The sequence below is a fragment of the Rhinoraja longicauda genome, chromosome 21 (assembly GCF_053455715.1).
Source record: "Rhinoraja longicauda isolate Sanriku21f chromosome 21, sRhiLon1.1, whole genome shotgun sequence".
Taxonomy (NCBI): domain Eukaryota; kingdom Metazoa; phylum Chordata; class Chondrichthyes; order Rajiformes; family Arhynchobatidae; genus Rhinoraja; species Rhinoraja longicauda.
The window spans coordinates 13,922,205-13,945,739 of record NC_135973.1 but is presented as its reverse complement, the minus strand read 5'-3'; the positions used below and the strand labels follow the sequence as shown (position 1 = coordinate 13,945,739).

Sequence of the window (23,535 nt, the reverse complement as noted above, 5' to 3'; positions counted from 1 at the left end):
GAGAATAAACTGGAGCAGGAGCACACATTGGACCCCTCGAACCTACCCACAGCCGCAGGTTGTCCATGGACCTACAAGTGAGTCCACCATGGAGCGGAATAAACTAAAGCAGGAGCACACATTAGACCCCTCGCACCTACACCACCATTCAACGTTCACGCCTAACCCTCTACCTCAGCATCATTTACTGGCCCTTTCTGCCCATCGAACAGTTCGCCCATGAACATGGATAGGCACAGGAACAGACCCTCCAGCCCACAATGTCCGATGCCAATTTAAATGAATCTCCTGTCTGTATGTGATACATAATCCTCCATCCGTGTGTATCCATGTGCCTATTCAAAAGCATCCTCAAAGTAGACTTGATGGGCCAAATGGCCTAATTCTACTGCTATCACTTATGATCTCATAAGATACCATGTAAGTGGTGATATAAATCTGAAGTCTCAACCCGAAACGTCACCTGTTCCTTTTCTCCAGAGATGCTGTCTGACCTGCTGAGTTACTCCAGCTTTTTGTGTCTATCTTTGATATGAATCAACACATTGCTTTTTTGTCAGTAGCTAATTGCTACTGAGAAACATGATCCAAATAGCCAGACAGACCTTTTTTTCATCTTGATCTTCCGATTCTTTGATAATTTCTACTGCATCAGTTTAGTGCCTGACCAAAATCTGATGTTCTGCCACACCCTTAATTTGACTGAAGGCATCCATCGCTGAATATATATCTGAAAATGCAAGGGTAACTTTGACAACTGTACCAGAGAAAATCAAGAGGATTAAGAGAGGTTAGCCAGAAGATTAGGTCAAAATGTTCTGATTAGTGCTGGAAGAGCAGTTCTGGAAGTGCCATGGTGAGAGCTCTGCTGCATGGTTTTGCTGCATTCGATTGGTCAGATTCTTTACTTTAGACTTTAGAGATACAGCACAGAAACAGGCCCTTCGACCCACCAAGTCCATGACGATCAGCAATCCCTGCACACTAGCTCTCTCCTACACACTCGGGACAATTTACAATTTTACCAAAACCAATTAACCTACAAACCTGTACATTTTTGAAGTGTTGGAGGACCCGGAGAAACCCTAGGATCGAACCCGGGTCTCTGGCGCTGCATGGCAGCAACTCTGCCACTGTGCTGCCCTTGATTAGGGTTTTGATCAGGTTCTTCAACAGATCTGCACACCCCTAATCCTACCTCAGCAACATAACATAATGGAGCACCCCTGATGCAACCATGGAATTGCTTTTCTCAATGTGTCTTGTTTTTGCAATATTTTTCTTCACAATATTTTATGTGTTGTATAAAATGTTTTTATGTTGTCTGAGTCTATGGGCTTGTGATACTGCTGCACACGTGATTTTAACCTCATCGTATTTGTGCATATGATAATAAATTCAATTTGGCATAATGCTTTTTATGCATTTTATGTATGTACATTGAATAGGAGAGATTGATTAATTGATTTTATTTATTGAAGACAGATTTGTGACATTATAATCCTCTTTCATTTGTCTTTTTAAACATGTACTGTCATTCTATTTTTGGAAACTTTTCAAAGTTCAACCCCTTAATAGGGAATGGCAACAACCTAACTACCAAATGGAAGTAAATTTGAAGCTGTGTAGGAAAGAACATTGGTTTAAATTGAAGAGAGACACAAAATGCTGGAGTAACTCAGTGGGTCAGGCAGCATCTCTGGAGAGAAGGAATGGGTGACGTTTCGGTTTGAGACCCTTCTTCAGTCTCCCATTCCGTCTCTCCAGAGATGCTGAGTTAATCCAGCATTTTGTGTCTAAATTTGAAGCTGGCTCTACTGTTAGTGGATGTGAATACAACTCAGATTTTCCAACGTTACATTAGTGGTTGTTTCAACCGACAGTGTACAGAGGAAAATATAATCTGCTCGTTTATCACAATATACAGTGACCCAGGAATGCCCTTCAAGTACATTAGGAAAGGAACTGTAATGTCCTGTCACCACAGTTAAAAGCAAAATAAATCTGCAATAATTTCAATATAAATATTAAATAATGATGCATTAAAGTGCACTGAATATTTTACAGAAATAGTCCATAATAAGTTATAGTACGTCCCTGCAATAAAAAAAAGCACTGTGCAGTGGCTCGGTAAATCATTGTACACAAGAATTGTACACTTCGCTCACATTGAAGACTTTGGTGATTTTCATCCAAAAAAGTGAACAGGTTTCACGAACCAAGGTGCTGCAAGTTTATCCTGCATAATCTTGACACAGCAACAGTATATTCATGCTGTTTTGGCTCCTAAGCATTTGTATATATACACAGTGCTATCGTTCTTTCTGGCTAGAAGACACGAGTCCTCCTCTGTCCAGTGAAATAGTGACCAGTCCCCACTAGAGTCATGCTGGAGCATGGTTGAGATTTGGCCAGACAGTAGATTCCAAAGTACCATGGTTCCGGGAGTCACAATTGCTGCAATGGACTGTCCCTTCACACCTCCGTCAATGTATCTGATTAAAGAAATACAATCACTGTTAAAATGAGAAAAACAATACTCATACAAATGTGTTGTTAACCTAATTAAAAGAAAGAGCACATCCGACTAACTTGATTCACGGAATGATTAGTGTGAAAGGAGCCCTTTGTGCCAAAAAAACTCTGTATAAAAACAATCTAGGTGATCCAACTCCCTGCTTTCTTTCAGCGAAGAAACAAAGTTCTTTTATTTCAGATGGTAACCAGGCCCCTTTTGACTATTACAATTTAATCTGCCCCCACTATTAACACCGTAATATATTCCACACCCAAACTCTTTGTAGCATAAGTTTTCCTCGTGTCAATAATGGTTCTGTCAATAACCTTCTTTCTATGTTCTTCTTTTGCCTAACTCTTGACAAGAACATGGTATATGGAATATAATGCAAGAGCTTTGAAAGTATTGAAATCCAGATGAAGCTGGGCATTCTTATAAATAAATCTTTGTTACAACAATTAGAAAAGCGAATGGCTTTTATTGCAGGAGGACAAAATGGGAGACACATTGCTCTACCTATATAAGACTTTGGTACAAAAACACCTACAGATCTAGGTCTCCCTACCAAAGGTAGAGTATACTTGCAATTGAGGGAGCATTGCAAAATTCACAACCTGACTCCTGGGATGGCAGGTTTGTCAGTAGGAGGTGAGATTTGGGCTGATACTTTCTTGAGTGCAGAAGAATGGGTTGAACACACAAGATTCTTACAGGGCTTGACTGAGTAAATTTGGTTGAAGTTTCCTTTAGCTAGAATGTCAAGAACAAGATGTCACATCTCAAAAGGGATTGGCCATCCAAGACAGAGAGAGAAATGTCTTCCTGCAGAGAGTACTTAAGAGGGTCATGAAGGCTGTCTGTGAATAGTTATATGGCTAGATTTTTTGTGAATTCATGGGCTAAGGGGTTAGTACAGGCAAATGTCACTGAGGTAAAAGATCAGCCATTATGTGACTGAATTACATATCTGGTGTGAGAGGCTGAATGGTTTAGTTCTGTTTCTTATGTTGTATCCTTATTGTTTTGATGTGGTTATGCTTTATTCTTAATTGTTAACTGTATGTTTGTGTTGTCATTTGTGAGCGGAGCACCAAGGCACATTCCTTGTAGATACATACTTGGCCAATAAACTCATTCATTCATTCATTTATACCATCAATTTCCTCTGGGTTTATCCAGTTAAAGTGATTCCCAGGCATCTTTGATTAATGTAAATGCAACATTTCATTCATGTTAGAACCATGTTACAGGATACATTAATCTCTTCACGAGCCGTCCAACCCTGAAGAAAATTATGACTCTACTCTATTTTCCATTTTCCCTGCCAGGGAAGCTAACCTCTTTCTCAGAAAAAGCTTGAATGTACAGATTTAGCAGGGAAAGCCCAATTTGATATTATGCCTGAAAGTGGCCAATCTACACCTCGTCCAGTAACATATTGAGTATCAAAGGGCATTTTTATACAGGAAGGTACTGATCAGGTAATACAAGTGGACCTTACCTCCCACTGCATTCCACAGGGATTGTATATGACATGATGGGTCTACTTTTCCCATTCATGGGATTAACAGCCACCATTCTCAAAACACAGACCTGCTCTCCAACTAATCCTTCACAGGTGCCAATGTATCGACGACGGAGGAGAATGAACAATATTCCCTAAATGCCAGAAATAAAACAATTATTACTAAATAGTTATTCCAGTCTGTTTTAACTTTGTAGATTTTACTGATAATTTAGGAGCTGCATTTAAGATTTAATTGATTTTTTCAGCAGCTTTTTTATTTACTAGGAAGCAACTCTCCAGTATACAATATATACAGACCTTGTGAAATTTATAAACTGGTGATATTGAACATAATCATGACAGTTAATGTAATGGCATGGATAAAATGAAACTGCAAGTGTTAAAAGTATTAGATCTTTACTTTGGGGAGTGATGGTTTGGAGAAAGAAAGACGTGCATATTCTACCTATCAATTCTTGGTCAAAATATTATTTGCCACTATTTCTAACCTAGCTGATGATGCTAATCCTGCTCTAAAATACCAGAACTTGTAGTTTTAATTGCAAGTTATTTAATCAAGAGGCCAAGCAGGCAGTAGGTCCAGAGATTGTACAGCATCAAACAAGGCGAATCAAATTAAATGTCGCTGGTCCACATTTGAATTGTACCACTGGGTTTTTAAATGAATTATCAGAAGCAAATATTTCATTTTTCTTTTGGAATATCTTTTTAGTGGCAATCGTTTACTCTCAAATCATCAGGGTCTTGAATGAAAATTATCTCTACTTCCTGCTCTCAGTCACCCCTGAATTAATTAAATGAAAGGAAAGTTGGCTTCTAATACGTAGCCATTTCCTTCCCACACAGCACTTCTATTTATTGTGATCAACTTTAGCAATTCTGCATATAGTCTGAAGTTCATATTAATACGCCATTCACTATAAATACAGTCCAAGTGCCACATTAACAAGGAATCACTAAATTTAGTTAAGATCCTTTCAACTTTTACTAATTTTCTTCTTTCAGTTTGAAATGGGTCCGTCCCTGACAAAAGGCTCTCAGAAAGCATTCTGGATTATATGCAGGATTCTCTAGTTCTTAGTCTCCACCACCATAAAACAATAATTTCTCGCTGCGTCTTACCGACTGGGAATAGGCCTTCTGGCAGACAGTACCAGGGTAGCTTTCACTTAAATGGATCCTCTTGAGGAGATGCCCAGTCTTCAAGTTCCTAGGCGGTAAACAAGAATAATCCAAATTTTAAATAAATTTAAACAGTGCTTCACCCCTCCGTGGCACCTGAACAACCAATGACACAATTCATTACAAAAAATAAACAAGTCTGTGCTGACAGAAAATATGAAGAATGAAGGGAGAATTATTTCAAAATGCTCGCAGTTGTTTAATAACAATTTTATATGATATATTGCATCTTCCAGAACTGTCCTGCAGGTGTTCGATATTTTTAAAATAAGTATATCATTGCCCGATTGACAACTTTTTTAAAAAATGCATTAAAACCTAATTAAAATGTTTCACTTAAGTTTTAGTAACGGAAACAAATTTCTACCTGTTGAAATGATGGCATGTTCAAGTAGCACATTTCTCACCTCTAAGACAGTAGGGTACAGCCAGGACAAAGGTTTACAATTTTTAAAAAGAGAACAAAAAGGAAACTCACAACCAGGTTAATATGATGGCAATAAAGAGAACAAGGGACAATAGCTAGAGAAGAAATAGATCTGCTGGGCAGATAGAAGCAGCTGAAACTGTCTCGGGTATTTTACTATTTTTGGCTATATTTGAGAGTTTTATTACTTGAAAAATATTTATATTTATTTAAAGGAAGTCAAGAAATGAAATTAGATCAAATGGTCAAGTGAGTACCATGTACAGATAAACAATCAAAAGATGGAAGACCTGCACTTTTATGATTTTTTTTAGAGATACAGCGCAGAAACAGGCCCTTCGGCCCACCGGGTCCGCGCCGCCCAGCGATCCCCGCAAATTAACACTATCCTACACCCTAGGGACAATTTTTACATATGCCCAGCCAATTAACCTACATACCTCTATACCTCATCCTTGATGCCTCAAGGAGCTCAGAAGCCATTGAAAAAGCCTTTGAAGCACAATCCCTGATGTAGTGTGGGAAATATGACAGCCAATTATCACACAGTAAGATCTTACAAATAACAATCTAATAAAGAGATAAAGTGTTTTTTAAAGTGATGTTTCAATGATGTTGATTGAGGGATAAGTTTTTGTCTCTGACACAAATAACAACTCACCCACTCCTCCTCCATAGGATCTTATAAGTACTGGGAAGTGAAACAAAGCTTTGGTTTGAAAGATAAACTTACATTGCAGGACTCATCACTCAGCATTGAACTGCAATATTAACTCAGGTTTGCTTTCTCAGGTGGCTGAAATGGATTTCAGCTGTCTAACTCATAGGCCAGCATGCTACCAGCGGAACTATGATATTGGCATATTATTGCCTTGTGGACCAAGAAGCAATGAAAAATTTGTTTTGCGTGCTAACTAAGCAAATAATACCAGTCACAAGTACAATCTAACCATGCACACGTAAAACAGGTTGTGCAAAGAGAGGAAGGAAACAGACCTACAGAAAAGAGTGTGACAGTTACAGAGAAATTGTGATATCGTTATTAAAGAAACAAATGGGAATAAAGTTCTCACCAAATGACGATGTTGCTCATTATAGTCGATCCGATCAAAGCTTCTATTTGACCTTCAATTTCGCTGAAAGCCAAAACCATCTCATTGGGGGGGACAAGTTGCATGGATTGTTCAGTCCTAATCATAAAATTCAGTCAGTAAATCCACCCAACATCCAAATTAGCAGAACATATTTTCACTCCTCTTATTCTCTTCTTCTGAATCTTCATCCAGCTCTCTGTGAAGTCACTATATTTTTGTGTTAAGGCACAGGAGAGATTTTTGTGGGCATGCCAGATTTGGGAACTGAAAATCCCATTTAAGCCACGAGTCATGACCATGGCTTTTTGTAGCTTATTTTATGCATTTGTGGCTCTACTTGCAAGTCCATCATTATATGTCAACATTATCATAATCAAGAAGTCAGCATTATCTTGTGACATCTTTAACACAAAGAGTAGGATAAGAAACACAATATTTAGTTGGTTATATCTAAACTGCTTAGAATTACAGAGCAAAATCATGTTAGTAACCATTTTATTTGATTGGCCTTCCATGCCTAAATCTGAGCTGAAAGCTTATAATAGTTTCTCTTCACTGTTGTTTCATCTATCTCTCTTGAACCCTCCAAACTCCTACACCATTTTAATACTCAGTTCATATAGAATCTAGCATGGTCTGCTAACTGAGAAACTGCTGACCAATGTAAAAAAATAAAGAGAAAGCAAATAATACATATAAGATTCTGACCGTCCTTCTTTGGAGAGGGTGTTCATTTCTATGCTTTGACTCTGGAGCGAGCCACAAGAGCAGACTAGTCTCCATCCAGGCAGCCCCAGCACGGCATTTATATCTCCTGCCTGCAGCAGAGTATGTTCCAAGCAGCCTCTCTCTGTAGAACGTAATACCCTGATAAGAAGCAGGGGGGAAAAAACATCATTATCACAAAGTTTTCATCTGAGCGATTATTGTATAATTCCCATGTATCCATTATTAGAATTAGACACTTTCCCTTGCAACCACACGAGATGCAACACCTGTCCCTTTACCTCCCCCCTCAACTCCATCAAAGGACCCAAACAGTCTTTCCAGGTGAGACAGAGGTTCACCTGCACCTCCTCCAACCTCATCTATTGCATCCGCTGCTCTAGATGACAACTTATTTATATCGGCGAAACCAAGCGCAGGCTCGGCGATCGCTTCGCTGAACACCTGCGCTCGGTCCGCATTAACGCAACTGATCTCCCGGTGGCCCAGCACTTTAACTCCCCCTCCCATTCCCAGTCTGACCTCTCTGTCATGGGCCTCCTCCAGTGCCATAGTGAGGCCCGCCGGAAATTGGAGGAGCAGCACCTCATATTTCGCCTGGGCAGTTTGCAGCCCGGTGGTATGAACGTCGACTTCTCCAACTTCAGATAGCTCCTCTGTCCCTCCCTTCCCCTCCTCCTTCCCAGATCTCCCTCTATCTTCCTGTCTCCACCTATATCCTTCCTTTGTCCCACCCCCGACATGTCTGAAGAAGGGTCTCGACCCGAAACGTCACCCATTCCTTCTCTCCCGAGATGCTGCCTGACCTGCTGAGTTACTCCAGCATTTTGTGAATAATTAGAATTAGAGTGTCATTCTTTAAAAGTAATGGATTTCTCCCTGCATGAGGTAGAGCTCCTTCTAAGCTAACACTACTGACAAATACAGTATGGGCTGAAGTAACTCAGCACGTCACTTATCCATGTTTTTCCCCAGATTTGCTGCCTGATCTATTGAGTTATTCCAGCATTTTAGTTCTTTCAAGTCAAATGTCCTTGAAAAAGGTATCTGGACTTTATTAGACAAAATTGGATTCCTGGGGAACAGATCTGGCAAATATGGGAAAATGTAAATCTATTACTTTTGCAGGAAAAATAAGAAAATATTTTATCAAAATATCAAGAGCTTGCAGAGCCCTGAGATGCAGAGGTATCTGATTGTCCGAGTGCACATTTCACAAAAGGATAGCAAATAATTGGAAAAACTGACAGAATATTATTGTTTATTACTAGGATAATCAGATATAAAAGTATGGAGATTAAGCTCCTGTTATATAAGGAACTGATGAAAAATATTTCAAGTAAGAATGTTAATATGTTGGATGCTGTTGGAACTGACTAAATTAATTGGACGTCACCTATTCCTTTTCTCCAGAGATGCTGTCTGACCCACTGAGTTACTCCAGCTTTTTGTGTCTTCGGTTTAAACCAGCATCTACAGTTCCTTCCTACACATGATTAAATTAATTCCTGGATTGGACGGATTGTCTGAAGATGAAAGATTGGACAGACTACGTTTGTATCTACTAGAGTTTAGAGGAATGAGAGGAGATTTGAGTGAAACATGAAATTTTGAAGGGTGCTGACAAGGTGGATCTAGGGAGTTAATTTCCTATTATGGGTGGTTTGAACCAAGGAACGCCCGTTTAAGACACAGGTGGAAGCAGAACATTTAATATTTTCTAGACAGCAGTAGATGGATTCTTTATAAGGAGGTAAAAAGTACTCCTTTTTTACTCCCTAACACAATTAAAGCAACTATACTATGGGAACTCTACTATGTTATTGTTAAGACTAGATGATGTCATGTAACACTGGAAAATTACTGAACTGTGGAAAATTACTGGATGTGCTTTTTGTGCGGCTTTGAGCTGTATAAACATTGCCTGTATTCGGGGTATTCTTTGAGAGGACAGAAGCAGGTGCTTGAGTGAACAACAGTACACTCAGGTCTCTATGTCTTTTCCCACCTTGGTGTTTCAGTAAAAGATTTAACTGAGTCTTGTGTTTTGCGTACTTATTTTAGAGATAAGTCGAGCTGACTTTCACAGGTAGATGGGAATGGCCCGAGATTATAATCAAATCAACCTGCTGAGCTGAGATTACAATCAGATAACAGGCATTATCTTAACAAATGGAGGACGCATGAATAGCTATTCCTACTCCTTGTTCGAGTGAATATAAAATTTGTTTGTCAGAACGTTGTAAATCCTTATAATTCTCTATGTGCAAGGGGTGTGGATGTTGAGTTACTAAGTAGATTCAAGGCTGAGATAGATATATTGTTGGACTACTGGAAAAACAGAGGCTATGGACATCAGATAGAAACTGTAGTTGAAACCAAAAATTAGATCAGCCAGTTTTATTGAGTGGCAGAGCAGATCTGAATAGCAGCAGCCAAAATCCATGCAGCCTCTTTCACATACAATAGTTAACAAGCTTCTGCAGTTCTGCTTTGTAACAACAGTTGAGGTCTGAGAGACCAACCAAAGTCAGCCATTGATTAGTTTATATTAGTATAATTTTTAATAACATAGTAGAGACAGACTGGGAATGAGCTAAATACTATACACAGCAAAAGACGAAACAATTAAAAATTGTCATTATATTTCTTGGTGATTTTTACAACCTTTTGGAAAGCATGAAAGGACTACTGCCATTTAAGTACTTTTGAAATGTGGTCACTGTTGTAACAAAAGAAACGCAAAAGCCAATTTGTATACAGCAAGCCTGCACAAAACAGCAATATGATAATTAGTAATGTATTTTTAAAAATGATATTGATTGAGGTTTAAACATTGCCCACATCACCTGGAAGAGTTCCCCAAGTTTTACTTGCAATATGATTTTTAATGTCCAGCCAAGATGATTTTTTTTTTTATTTTTTTTAGAGATACAGACAGCAACAGGCCCTTTGGCCCACCGGGTCCGCGCCGCCCAGCGATCCCCGCACATTAACACTACCCACTAGGGACAATTTTTACATTTGCCCAGCCAATTAGCCTACAAACCTGTACGTCTTTGGAGTGTGGGAGGAAACCAAAGATCTCGGAGAAAATCCACGCAGGTCACGGGGAGAACGTACAAACTCCATACAGACAGCACCCTTAGTCAGGATCGAACCTGAGTCTCCTGCGCCACCGTGCCGCCCTTTTAATGCATTGTCTGAAATGAAAGATAATGGTTCCAAACATCTTCTGCACTTATGTTCCATAACTTCTTGAACTAGAAACAAAATTGCTCCTAACTCACTACTACTTCTACTGACGTATTTTACTTCAGTTTGCCCTATTTTGAACTGTGAGAGATTTTTCGAGAAAATAAAATTCCCATTGACAGCCATACAGATTTTATATTGAGATGCTATAAAACAGTTACCAAGAGGAATTTAAGTGGGTACAGGACATTTTCCCAGCTACTTTCTACAATCGCATCCTCAAGAAGCAATTAATTTCTGTTCTCTGCTCAAATCTTAGGTCAGTGGCTTGTAACCTATTATGATCATGCTATGTCACAACGTGTGAATGGTAAGAGAACTGTAAGAGCAATTCAATTTCAACAGTCTGGTTATGATGTGTTGTGGATTATAAAAAAATTGTCGTGTTGTGTAGGTGCAGTTCTGTCAGTAGTGCAGTATATTTATGGTTTTGTTGACATTTTTTCCAGCCTTACTTTATTTCTCTTATCTCCAGGCTTCCAAAAGCCACACACAGAATGTTAACAACATCTGGAATGGGTATGAGTTCAATTATGGGAATCTGAATAAGAGAGGAAAGAAGCAAATCAATGTTAGAAATGGTAAAACCTTCAAAAATTAGTCCATCTCCTCATCAACCCATTCTTGAACACCGAAAAACCTGTACACATAAGGAGTTAAACTCCTGCCAAGTTGTCTCTGAACAGATCTAAATGGCTAAGACACTGACGCACCAGGTCAGATTGACTTAATGTAAAATCAAATTAAGATAGAATCAGAATGATCTATTAGATTGGAAAGCACAAGGAAAGACATACAGGTTTGTTAGTTAATTGGCCTCTGTAAATTGCCCCTAGTATGTAAGTGGATGTGAAAGTAAGATAACTTAGAACTAGTGTGAACTAGGTGATGGTTGGCATGGACTCAGTAGGCTGAAGGGCCTGTTTGCATGCCATATCTCTAAACTAAAACAAATTTCAGACTTGTTGGGAACACTAGTGTTTATTAATCACAATCCTCCAATGTTTTGTTATACCCATATGCAGGTTTCCACAGATGTCACAAGAAGATGATAATACTCTAAAGAAGATAATTTCACAAATTGTCTGGAATTCTGAGAATGTAAAGCTTTGGGGTTAATTTAATTTCAAACTAATCTAACTCCATCATTCAGCATCGAATACCTGTTGGATGATCAGAATTAAACAAATTTATAGCAACAAAGAAAGAACAGACATCTTTACCTTATCAAAGGCCCAAGTATGGATATTAGTCCATTGGTTAACCTGCTCTGGAGCCCATAGCAACACTGCTGTTTCACAGGCACAAGCAACACACAATGTTCTGATCTCTTTCACCATCCAAAATACTGTGCACAAGTCAATAATGCAGGATGTGGATGGATTCTATAAATAAAATGATAAAATCATTTATCCTCCTGTCTGACAAATCATTGCATTTATTTACCATGCCAGCAATGAACGTTGGTCTATAAAATGTATTTGTTACAAGAGTCTCTTCCACAAAACACGCTTTCTGCAAAATCAAGACTAGCCATAACAAAAGATATGATAACAGTCGTGCTTGAACCAGAAATTTGAGCAGATCAAACACAAATCTCCTCTCTAATGTGATTAAAAGATAATTTATTGAAAATAAAGAAAATAACTGCTTCACTGCCATTGTGATGCGTTCATTTCTTGGACTTGGGTCACACCAAGATTCCTCAACCATCTTTTCTCCAAGGGAAAGAGTTCTTGCACTTTAATGTATCTTTGTGATTGCAGTCACTCATCCCAGGCCATTTTTTACAACCCCCCTTCACATCCTTTCTATAATGTAATGACTAAAATAGAACACAGCACTCTAGTTGAGGTTGAGCAATGTTTTGTCATGCTTCAGTACAACATTCTTTCTTTTGTACTCAGTGCCTCTATTACCAAAACGAAGATTGTATTTGCCTTATTATTACCACATTCCCAACCTACCACTTTTACTGATAAGTGGACACATACTTCTGGGTCCCTTCTGGCATTCCTTTTAGAACAGTTAAAAACAATATTCAATTATTTAAAAAATTGTCTTTCCTCATTTTCCACTAAAATTCATAACCTTGCCTTTGCATTTAACCTCATCAGCTCATTCCACATGCCTGTTTATGTGTTAGTGCAATCTGTCACTATCCTCTTTGCAGTTCACATTGCTGCCACGGTTAGTGTCATCTACAAATTAGAAAATTATGGTTCGCAACTCAACTCTTGATCATTACTAACATTCAAAATAGCAATGGCACCACCACTAATTCCCCTAGAATTCGCATGACTTTGCACCTTCTTCCTCTGACTGTGTGGGTTTCCTCCAGATGCTCTGCTTTCTTCCCACATCCCCAAGATGCTCGGGTTTGAAGAGTAATTGGCCTCTGTGAATTGCTCCTAGGGAGGGAGCAGATGCGAGAGTGGGATAACATAGAATTAGTATGAATGGATAATCAATGGTCGGCGTGAACTCGGTGGACCGAAGGGCTTTTTTCCATGATGTATCTTTCAATCAAAACATTTATCTTGTATTTAACCAACTTCATATCTATGCCATCAATGCTCCTTTTATGCCATGGGCTTCATCTTTGCTGATATCCCTACAATGTAGCATCTTATCAAAAGCCTTCTGGCTATCCATGCACTTCACATCATCTGCATTATCCTCATCAACTCTTATCTGTTACCTCATCAAAAAATTCCATCAAGTTGGATAAGACAATGAAGAAGGGTCCTGACCAAAAATGTTCTCCGGAGATGCTGCCTGGCCCACTGAGTTACTCCAGCACTTTGTGTTCTCTCTTGCATTTAAATCTATCCTGGTTTGCCTTACTTAATTAATTTACTTCCAGGGAACCATTAATCCTGTTCTGGATCAATGTTTCAAAGTTTTCCACTGCCAAGGTTAAACTGATTGTCTTGTAGTTGCCAGGCTTATCCGTACTTTTTTTTGGAACAAGATCAATCAAATATTCAAGACCTGAACACTGCATTGGACATCACTGTCTTAAACCAGCAAGCCCAGACTTGCACGTCTGAACTAATTATGCCTGCTATGACTGGGTACTCCAACAATGCCCCAAACTCAGCAAAATCTGGATCTTTTAATTTTTACTTCAGTGGTGATCATTCACTAACCTGTATCTTGGAGATTAATTGTAATAACTGCTTTTCCACCTTTTGTTCCAATTGCATAGTAGCAAGAGATGGAGTCAAGACATCATCTTTCTGCTACAAAAATAAGAAACCCTAAAATTAGTGAAAAGATTTAGAATCCATGAAATATTATTCTATTCAGAACAAATGGTAGAACTCCTCTTTTCAGTTACAGTAACAGAATATTAATGCAAGCAAAAAAACTGCATTTGCTGACCAGCAAGCAAGTTTCAAAATGAACTGAAGATGAAATCTACCAGGCTGATACATATAATATAATCTCAAAGATACTCTTCTCTAATTTGCATTTCAAAAGGTCATTGACCCAACAATGGTCCTGGTAAATGCTTTCTCCAACCTAACACATTCAGAGTAACACTAAAAATCAGGAAGAGCAACACTAGAATACAGAGTGGCAAATTTGGCACATATTAGTGAAAGAGCAAGTACGTTCTTTTTAGGAGAAGCATTAACAGTTCTAAAAAAGACTTTGCTCTCGGGGTCAGAGAAATAAGATGGTGACGAGTGATTAAATTACAGGACCAAAAATCTAGAAATCCTTGATCATATTCCTCCATGGCAGCTTTGGAATTTCAATGCAATTAAGAAATCTGGAAATGAATGTTAAACCACAGTCATTGTAATCATAATCACAAAGTACTATTTTGTTGTAAAAGCTATCTTGTCTATTAATGCTCTTCAGGGAAGGAAATCAACCAATTTTACCTTGTCTGGTCTAAATGTGACTCTAAACCCACAAAAAAAGTTGAATCTTAAAATGCCCTCTAAGATGACTTAACAAGCCATTATGTTCCAGGACAATTAAAATGGGCAATAATCGCTGGTTTGCAATGATGGATAGATCCCCGTGGTAAAAAAAAATTACCACCATGCTACAGCATTACATGAGCTATAATGGTAAAAACATTACCTCTTCAATTGTAGTGTCCATTTCTGAAAATTCCTCAACATAATAATCATTTGGCATATCTTGCTGGCTGAATATTTTCTCACATTTGTAATTGAGGTCCTCCTCATCCTTATTGTTCAAAGGTTCCTTTCCAGAGAAAACACATTGACTGCCTTCCTTTATAATTGGAGTGAGCTGACATAAATCTGGTTGCGACACTTCTTCAGCAGCTGCCTGGAACCTCTGTCCACAATTCCCCACACCTTCCAACATGTGTGTGCCAGTTTGAGGTGAATTCTGGTTTCTGTAATTACTTTGGGAAAATATCGGAGAACACTCAGTTGAACCAGGGGCAGGAGTGAAGCCAAGCGTAGGGAATGTAGGGCTACCAGCAGTTTGGTCATGCCGATGATCATTCATTGCCTGTGGGGTACAGGACGGGGTCGAAAGCAAAATGCTGGTAGATAGTTTATGGCCAGATGTCGTTTTTGGAATTTGCTGAACAGGACAAATATCATCCGGTGGTTTTTCCGTGGTTCTGCTCAGTCCCTTGCAGCACAAAGACTCTAGGTGGAAAATATGGCTACATATTAATAACATCCATAAAGCTTTAAGTTCCCTTTTTAACTAAGCCTTAAAATAATTGACAAATATTTAATGGGCACACATTCACAGATTTCCTTTGCAAATAGACAAATGTTGGGCAAGCTTTAAAGGGCGAATTATTTCACTACTGTGGTAATAATCTGATTGGGTCATTTATCACTGCAACTGAACATATGATCCCACAAAAGGTAGATTGCACACATAAGTTCAAATTATATCTTTGCTTGTTATTTTGGTATCATTAAAAGTCCATATGTAGTTTAACTAAGGTCAAATGCAAACCTCAAATTTTACTCTTTAAAGGATGAGAGATCAATTGAATCCAACTTTAAGTAATCCAATGTAATTACCAAGTTTGAAGCTGTATTTTGGCACGTATCCTTCTATCATTACGGAGTACATGGATTAATTGACCACATTTAATGTATACAAACAAAGTGTGCTGTGTGGGGTGTAATATGTTCAGCCCAATTAGCTCATTCAAATAAAAATGATGAATTGGTTGAATTATTGCTAAGTACATTAATTTATTGAAACAGTTAACTTGGCAAACTGAGAAAGGCAAATACAAGGCATTTCAGCTATATACTTTTGTTAGAATAGTGATACCACCTGCCTCAGACATGACTTAGCCAGCCATCTTACCTTGTGCGTGGGTTTCCTCAACATTTTCTGTAGTCTGTTTGATTTCTAATGCACGCGAAGTTTTGGAATGTTTTGTGTCCCACTTATCCTTTTCTGCCCGGGTTTCCAAATTACAGCTAACTTCTTGATGCTGGGAAAGAAGGCACGATTTCTTTAATGCTTCCACTCTTAGTTTCTCCTTAAGTTGACCATAATCCTCCTCCGGAAGGTCAAAATCCTGGACTTCCTGGCTGTGAAATAACCTTGTGAAAATAGTTTTTTTAACACGAAGTAATGGTTCAGAGCACACTAGTGCCCCTTCTTGGAATCTCTCAACGACCTTCCTGGAGCCTTCACGTGTTCTACGACAGTTGTTACCTATTGGGAAGAAATAACTCCCATTACTTCAGTAACCCAAAGAGTTATTAAAAAACTGGCAGGCAGGAAAAGACCATTTGAGCCATTTAGTCTCCCCTTTACAGTACTACAGTTTACCCTTAATGTGATTCCTGCATCCATTAAATAGGGAAAGCAAATATACATGCCGAAAATAGGTAGGAAAGAGCTTCAGGTCCTGGTTTAAATCGAAGGTAGACACAAAATGCTGGAGTAACTCAGCGGGACAGGCAGCATCTCTGGAGAGAAGGAATGGGTGACGTTTCAGGTCGAGACCCTTCTTCAGACTGATATTATTTAATTACGGAACCCAAGGACTGCAGATACTGGTTTAAAAAAACAAAGTGCTGGAGGAACTTAGCAGGCCAGGGAGCATCTGTAGAGGGAACGGATAGTCGATGTTTCAGGTCGAGACCTTTCTTCAGACGTCTGTCTTAAGCTGGGTCCCGACCTGAAACTTTGTCTGTCCATTTCTCTCCACAGATGCTGATCACTGAGTTCCTCCAGCACTTTGTCTTTTCCTGTCATTTAAACTATCACTGGGAATGTTCATGTTGCATCCATCCAAAGTCGTGAATGAGTGTATTAATGCTTGCACTGAGATCTTTTGAAGAATAGTGCAGGTCATCAGCTTCTAACCAATTAGTTTCAGTGCCTGTAACAAATGGTTATATACAGATCAATATTTTTGGTTTTTACTTTAAAATGTCATTTTGCTAATTTATTGCAGAAAAAAAGCACCATTACGTTAATTTAAAATCAATTAGCAAACAGTCAATCGTAATTCGGGAGACTGCACAAATGACTTGTGTTAACCCCTTGGATGACACCATAAACCAGTTTAATTCCTGCTCAACTGTGGTTTATTGAAATCTCTCTGGTCTTAAACATACAGTTTGAAGAAACAGCTGTCACCATACTTCAAGGTTTCCAATGGGTGTGAAGTGCTTTTCAGAGATTAGACATGTAAGTTCTTTCTTAACTTCTTCTAATCATAAACGATGAACCCAGTAAACACAGTTCCCAGTAAAGCCATGCGACCCTGGTCATTCCTGCCATCGGGAAGAAGATATAGGAGCCTGAAAACTGTAACATCCAGGTTCAGGAACAGCTTCTTCCGTACAACCAGTCTATTAAACACTACATTCTCCGAATAAGCTCTGAACTACATCGACTCAGGGGGCATTAGTTTTGTCTTTTTGCACTATTATTGTTTTTTTTGGCTTGTGTGCATACACAGACACACAGAACTTCTTTTCGTTTATTATATTGTTTACAGAGCGCTATGTTTACATATTCTTTTTATTCACAAAACGCTGGAGTAACTCAGCAGGTCAGGCAGCATCTCGGGAGAGAAGGAATGGGTGATGTTTCGGGTCGAGACCCTTCTTCAGACTATGTTTACATATTCTGTTGTGCCGTAACAAGTAAAGATTTCATTGTTCTGTTTAGGACACACGACAATCAACACTCTTGAACTCTGAAATGAGCTTCACACACAATTAACAAAAAAGTCAGTGCTCAGAACAAATCATTCATGAGAACTGCAATCAAACCTATTCAGGACTAACAAACAAAGGTGTATTCAGTGCTCACCTCTCGAGAGCTTCACCCTCCTCTTGGGCTGAGAGACTGGCGACTCTGTTTTCTCTTTGTCCGAGTCAATCCCCAATGGAAACGACTGCCTTGTGTAATTTAAATTCTTCTTCAATGAGATGCCATCAATGGAATCCTGCTGAGTTTCTGGGATCATTTCCTGACTATCCACATCACTATTTGTACTGGATGGCTCAGGCACACAAACTGCAGACTCACCCTGCGCCCTCAACAGATCAGTCATGTCCTCTTTCAAAGGGCTTTTTAACACATGGTCAGTCTGAATATTGTCATGCACTCGTTCCAATTGTTGTTTGGGTGTGTTCTGCGACAGGCTGGAACTCTTTATATTAAAGTTAACATTCCCTGAAAAATGATGACTGTTTGTGGTATTTATAGATTTTGCATATAGTTTGTTAGAGTTAAGTATTGGTTGGCAAGTATTAATTTCATTCTTCTTGCCCTCATTCTCACTCTGAACGTCAGAAGACAGAGCAATTGGGACATCATTTGGAAATCTGTGGTCATTTAAATTTCTTTCCTCAGACTTCAGACGAGCTTCAGTGAGCTGTACATTTGTACATTCTCCTCTGCCTCTTTTTCTCCCTTTCCTTCGGTTTGATTGCGTACCCTGGGAATTACCACCAATGTTCCACGAGTCTTGCAAGTCAGGTTGCAAGGAAGTTGCATTAGGGTCTCCACCATCACCCTCCTGAGTATTAAAAAGTAATAAAGTATTACAGATCTCTGCTTCATTCTTGGGGGAGCCTTCTATGGGACTACTTTGATTATAAGTGAGCTTCTTGCGTCTTCCTTTGCCACCATTTCTGGACTTTCCCAGCTGACTATGAATAACTGCATCCAGATCTATCTGTCGCTGAGAGCTGGTCATGCGCCGAGTTGTCCGAACATAGTACTCAACCGGAAAGATAAGTCCTTCAACAAGTGTACAAGACTTCAGTGAGCCAGCTCCTAGAGATTCACACACAGCAGTACCTGATTGCAGTTCACCTGCTTCTACTGCAACATTCTTTACGTTGGACTCAAAAGCTTCATTAATGTCCTTAGAGCAACTTGGCTTTGCTTCCTGCAGTTGACCATCTGCAGTCAGCATTTCATTTGAAGGAAGAGCTTCATTTTTGAACACTGCCTCTTCCATGGGCTTGTCCCCGTGACAGTAATAGAGAGAGTTACTTTCAATTCTGCTCATGGGCAAAATCACAGAATTATCTTCTACTTCCTGTGTTCCATTCTTTACCAATGCTGTGTTGTCTTCAGCTTGAGGGAGTGCTTCCTGACATCTGTTCTCTTTAACACATCCATCAAGAGTCTGGGAAATATTGGTGCCTGTATTATTGATGGAATCCAGGGCGTCCATTTTTCTATTGCAAAGCACTCCATTAGCAATCAAAGGCTTACCTGGCTCACCAGTTAATTCACACACTCTTTTCAATACTTCGCAGGACTTCCTTTTTCTTAGTTTTAAACGACTTTGAACTCCACTTTCTGTCTTTGTGATGGGGTTCAATTCTTTATCTGAAGGAGTGTGTTGTTGGCCCGAAGAATCAACATTTTTGCACCTACTCGTTAAAGATTGATTTGGACACTCGATGATTTCCGGTACAATGTTGAATGTCGCAGTTGAATTATTTTCCTTGCTTTCTTCTGCTGGGACTTGACTCTTCTCAAGTGACGAGTTGGACCAATTTGTCCTCAAAGTAGGGGAGCCCTCATTTTCTTAAAAAGATTCAAGAAAGACACATTAGGCCCATTACCAAACCTTCAAAAAAACAGAGACGGATATTGAACATATTGACACAACAACTATACTGAGGAGGTCTTAAAATTGTAAAAGGATCGGACGGGAAATGCAAGTTAACTAATCAGCATCATGGCAGATTTAAAGGAACAGAAAGCTAAGCTGTTTTCCTCAGAGCCTTTGCTTAAGACTTCCCACCCTTAACTCAGTCTCAAGCACCTCCAGGCACTGAACACAAAACCAAACATAGGAGAACTGAAGAGCAGATGGATTCCCCATTTTCAGTTGTACAACCTACATGTCCCTTTAAGACTTACACTCCTTGTGGAAACTAAGAAACGCAAAAAAATCACCAGGAATTCTTCACCACGGCCCATTATGATTGAAATGTTAACTTAAAGACATAATCCAGTCTAAAGTTCAAACCAATTTACTGTGAACCTACCTGTTGTCAGCTGGGCTGAGCTCTGCTCTTCCTGTAGTCGATTATGATGTGCAATGTTTTTTTTAACATGGTTCTGTATTCGCTCAGCTTTTTGTGCACGCTAGTGGAGAAAATAAGGGATAAATATCAGATAGTCAACATAAATTCAGTGAAAGCTTGGCAGAGGTTATGAGTTTAAGACCTGTCATGGGTTTGAACCCACAACAATCAGACTCAGTAAGTATCAAATTAGTTATGAAGAAATTATCTGATTCAGAAGCACTAATAAAAAATAACCACTCAATGTGTGGAGCAGTCAAAGCTTTTTTTTCTTAGCAAATTCCTCCAAATCCATTGGCTCGATATGTGAAGCAACATTAGCATCCTTTCCCAGGCCAACATTCCCAGCATTGTGGCCTTAAGAACACTCTCTTGGCTATGATGGGCAGACCACATCGCTTCCATCCCTAACAACAGACTCCTAAACAGATCCTCCATCTTGAGTTCAATTATGGCTGGGGATTTTCCGACAGAGATTCAAGGATGTTCTGACAATCTCTGAAAAAGTGCATCATCTCCAGAAACATGTGGGAATTCATGGTCCGTGACTGCTTAAAGTGGAGTATTAGAATTTAAGATAATATTGAGAACCTCAAGCTGATCCCTCAGAGGCACTAAGAAACTCAATACGAGTGGTGGAAGGAGCTCAACACTTCATGAACAGCCACCAGTATCCCCATCACACAGAATCATAGAATAGTTACAGTGCCAATGGAGGGTATTCAGTGCATCATGTCTGGCTCTTTACAAGAACAACTCTCCAGTGCCACCACTCTTTCCACATCATCTTGCAAAGTTTTCTCCAATATTCATTTATCCAGTTCCCTCCCGAAGGCTTCAATATAATCTGCCTCCACCACATTTGCACAGTTCATTCCAGATTCCAACCACATTAGTTTTTCTTCATGTCACTCTTAATTCTCTTTCCCTTTAGTTTTAATACCTGCGAGGTCTAGCAATAGTCCCCTCCGCCATTGTAAACCTCGTCCCAATATCCACTCTCACCAGACTCCTGGGTTTGCATAATTAACTGCTTTCTCAAACTGTCGACACATTTAATGATTTGTGCATATCTACCCCTGGGTTTCGCAGCATCAACACTAGTTTTAGAACAGTATGGTTCATTCTATATCATCTCAGTTCAATCTTCCTATCAAAATGCACCCCACCCCCCAGTCTAGATCATTAATCTTGATCGAGTTTTTGAGGAAGTGACAAAGGAGATGGTAAGGTGGTGGCAGCTTAATAGGATTTTGGTTAGGCCACATTTGGAGCATTGCATGCAGTTCTGGTTGCCCCAATACAGGAAGAATGTGGAGGCATTGGAAATGGGGCAGAGGAGATTTACCAGAACGATACCTGGATTAAAGGGCATTAGCTACAGGGAGTAGTTGGGCAGAATTGGATTGCTTTCTCTGGAGTGCTGAAGGTTGCGGGACACCTGATAGAAGTATATAAAATTAAGAGAGGCCGTGTAGAATTATATAAAATTATAAGGTAGACAGTCAGAGCCTATTTCTCAGGATGGAAATATCAATATTGGAGGGCATTGCTTTAAGATGAGAGGGGCAAAGTTAAAGGAGGTGCAGGGCATGTTTTTGTACACTGTGGATGATGGGTGCCTGGAATGTGCTGCCAGGAGTGGTGATTGACGCCAATACAATAGTGGCATTTAAGAGACCTTTAGATAAGAACATGGTTATGCACAAAATTGGGGGATCTGGATTATTTGTAGGCAGATGAGTGTTGTACATGTCATCATGTTTAGCAGAGACATCGTGGGCTGAAGGGCCTGTTCCTGTGCTGTACTGTTCTATAAAGCAAAAGGGCATATGAATTTTAGGTCAACTAGGGGAGATGTTACCTCAAACCCTCCAAGGATATAAATGTGTCAATATATGGATTACGTGTAAATTGATGCCCAGTTTTATGGTGCCCGGATGGTAGATGCAAGCCACTTTAGCTCACCCACACGGTTTTGGGGTACAGGGAGAGGACCAGATGAGGAATTGCAGGGTTCAATTAGTGTTTAACCTATTGATCTCTCAGATAAGGGTCATGGCATCATATTCAGCACAGACAGTGTGGGCTGAAGGGCCTGTTCCTGTATTGTACTGTTCTCTGTTCCCATTTTTGTTCTTAATGGACTCTGCTCATGCCGAAAGAACTCTTTGGATTCCAATTTATTATGATAACCAACCTAAACCTTATGATCATTTTCTTCTAAATGTTCTCCAACTAGAAATTAGCACACTGGACATTTCATCTCCTAGAAGTAGATCCAAAAATGCTTCCTTTCTTGTCGGACCAAAAACCCGCTGTTCTAGAAAATTACACTGGGCGCAAAACCTGTTGCTTCCCTAGGATCCCACCAACTCCTCAAAACCCTGAGAACTGGAGTAAAATTCGATTCCCAAAAAAGAAGTGTAATTTACCTGTAATTTATTCACCGTCTTTGCATATTCTTTCTTCAACAAAGCCAATTTTTCTTTGAGCTGGGGGGGTGAAAGGGAATAGTTATTTGGAGCCCTTAGACAGATATTTGAAGCCCAAGATATACACAAAAAGCTGGAGTAACTCAGCGGGTCAGAGCATCTCTGGTGAAAAGGTTTCTGGTAGAGACCTTACTTCAAAGGGAAACGAGAGATCTCGATGGAGACATTGAACAAATGAATGAAAGATATGAAAAAAAAATAACGGTGATCAAGGAAAGGGTCCATTATTAGCTAGGAACCCTTTCTGTTTTGCAGCGTATGATTTTGAGTGTTTGGAGAGACTACTTCACCTGTTCCCTCGTTTCCCAGCTGAGGGGATTTTTCACGCTATTCTCCATGAAATGGTAGCTGGTTTCAGATTGCAAGTTGTGCCAATGAAGTGTGGGGAAGTTGTTTAGTCAGTGGTGAATGAAAGAAAGTTAACGTGCTGCTGATATTGTGATTGTGAGCGTGATCATCATCAATAACAGCAGCAGCGATGGGAGAGGAGGGGGGGAGGAAGATGACAGTCGACAGGTCCCGCGCCATTTCTCACCAATCAGCGGAGAGCCCGCCCACCTCTCTCAGCCAATCGGAGGGTGGGACAGGGAGATCGCCTTCGTCATTGGTGCCCTGGCGCTTCAATCATGGACCTTCCCTCACCTTGGAATTAAATTAATTATTCCAATGTTGTCACTCTAATTGATTTACATCAACGTGCTGCAAAAGAAATTTGAAAAGATTAATTATTTTGGTGTGGGATTTGCTTGCCCCGGAAGTGCTGGC

General features: G+C 39.6%; 1 protein-coding gene across 3 annotated transcripts; it reads right to left on the bottom strand.

The window, feature by feature from the left end:
• Positions 1-1,537: 1,537 nt before the first annotated feature.
• On the bottom strand, positions 1,538-23,209 carry palb2 (partner and localizer of BRCA2). 3 transcript variants are annotated; one of them, XM_078418490.1, is made up of 14 exons: positions 23,061-23,209; positions 22,711-22,770; positions 20,237-20,336; positions 18,033-19,769; positions 16,062-16,418; positions 14,832-15,376; positions 13,883-13,975; positions 11,954-12,115; positions 11,186-11,271; positions 7,458-7,616; positions 6,729-6,845; positions 5,169-5,256; positions 4,020-4,177; positions 1,538-2,495 (listed from the first exon to the last, which is right to left on the bottom strand). In XM_078418490.1, the coding sequence occupies exons 1-14, from the start codon at positions 23,106-23,108 to the stop codon at positions 2,270-2,272; spliced, it is 3,936 nt and encodes a 1,311-aa protein (XP_078274616.1). In that variant the 5' UTR covers positions 23,109-23,209; the 3' UTR covers positions 1,538-2,269. The 3 variants fall into 3 exon arrangements, 2 of the variants coding, with proteins under 2 accessions (XP_078274616.1, XP_078274618.1); XR_013548704.1 differs by lacking the exons at positions 1,538-2,495; positions 4,020-4,177; positions 5,169-5,256; positions 6,729-6,845 and adding an exon at positions 10,525-10,678 and having other exon boundaries at positions 7,549-7,616; XM_078418492.1 differs by lacking the exons at positions 1,538-2,495; positions 4,020-4,177; positions 5,169-5,256; positions 6,729-6,845; positions 7,458-7,616 and adding an exon at positions 10,456-10,678.
• Between the last annotated feature and the right edge of the window lie 326 nt (positions 23,210-23,535).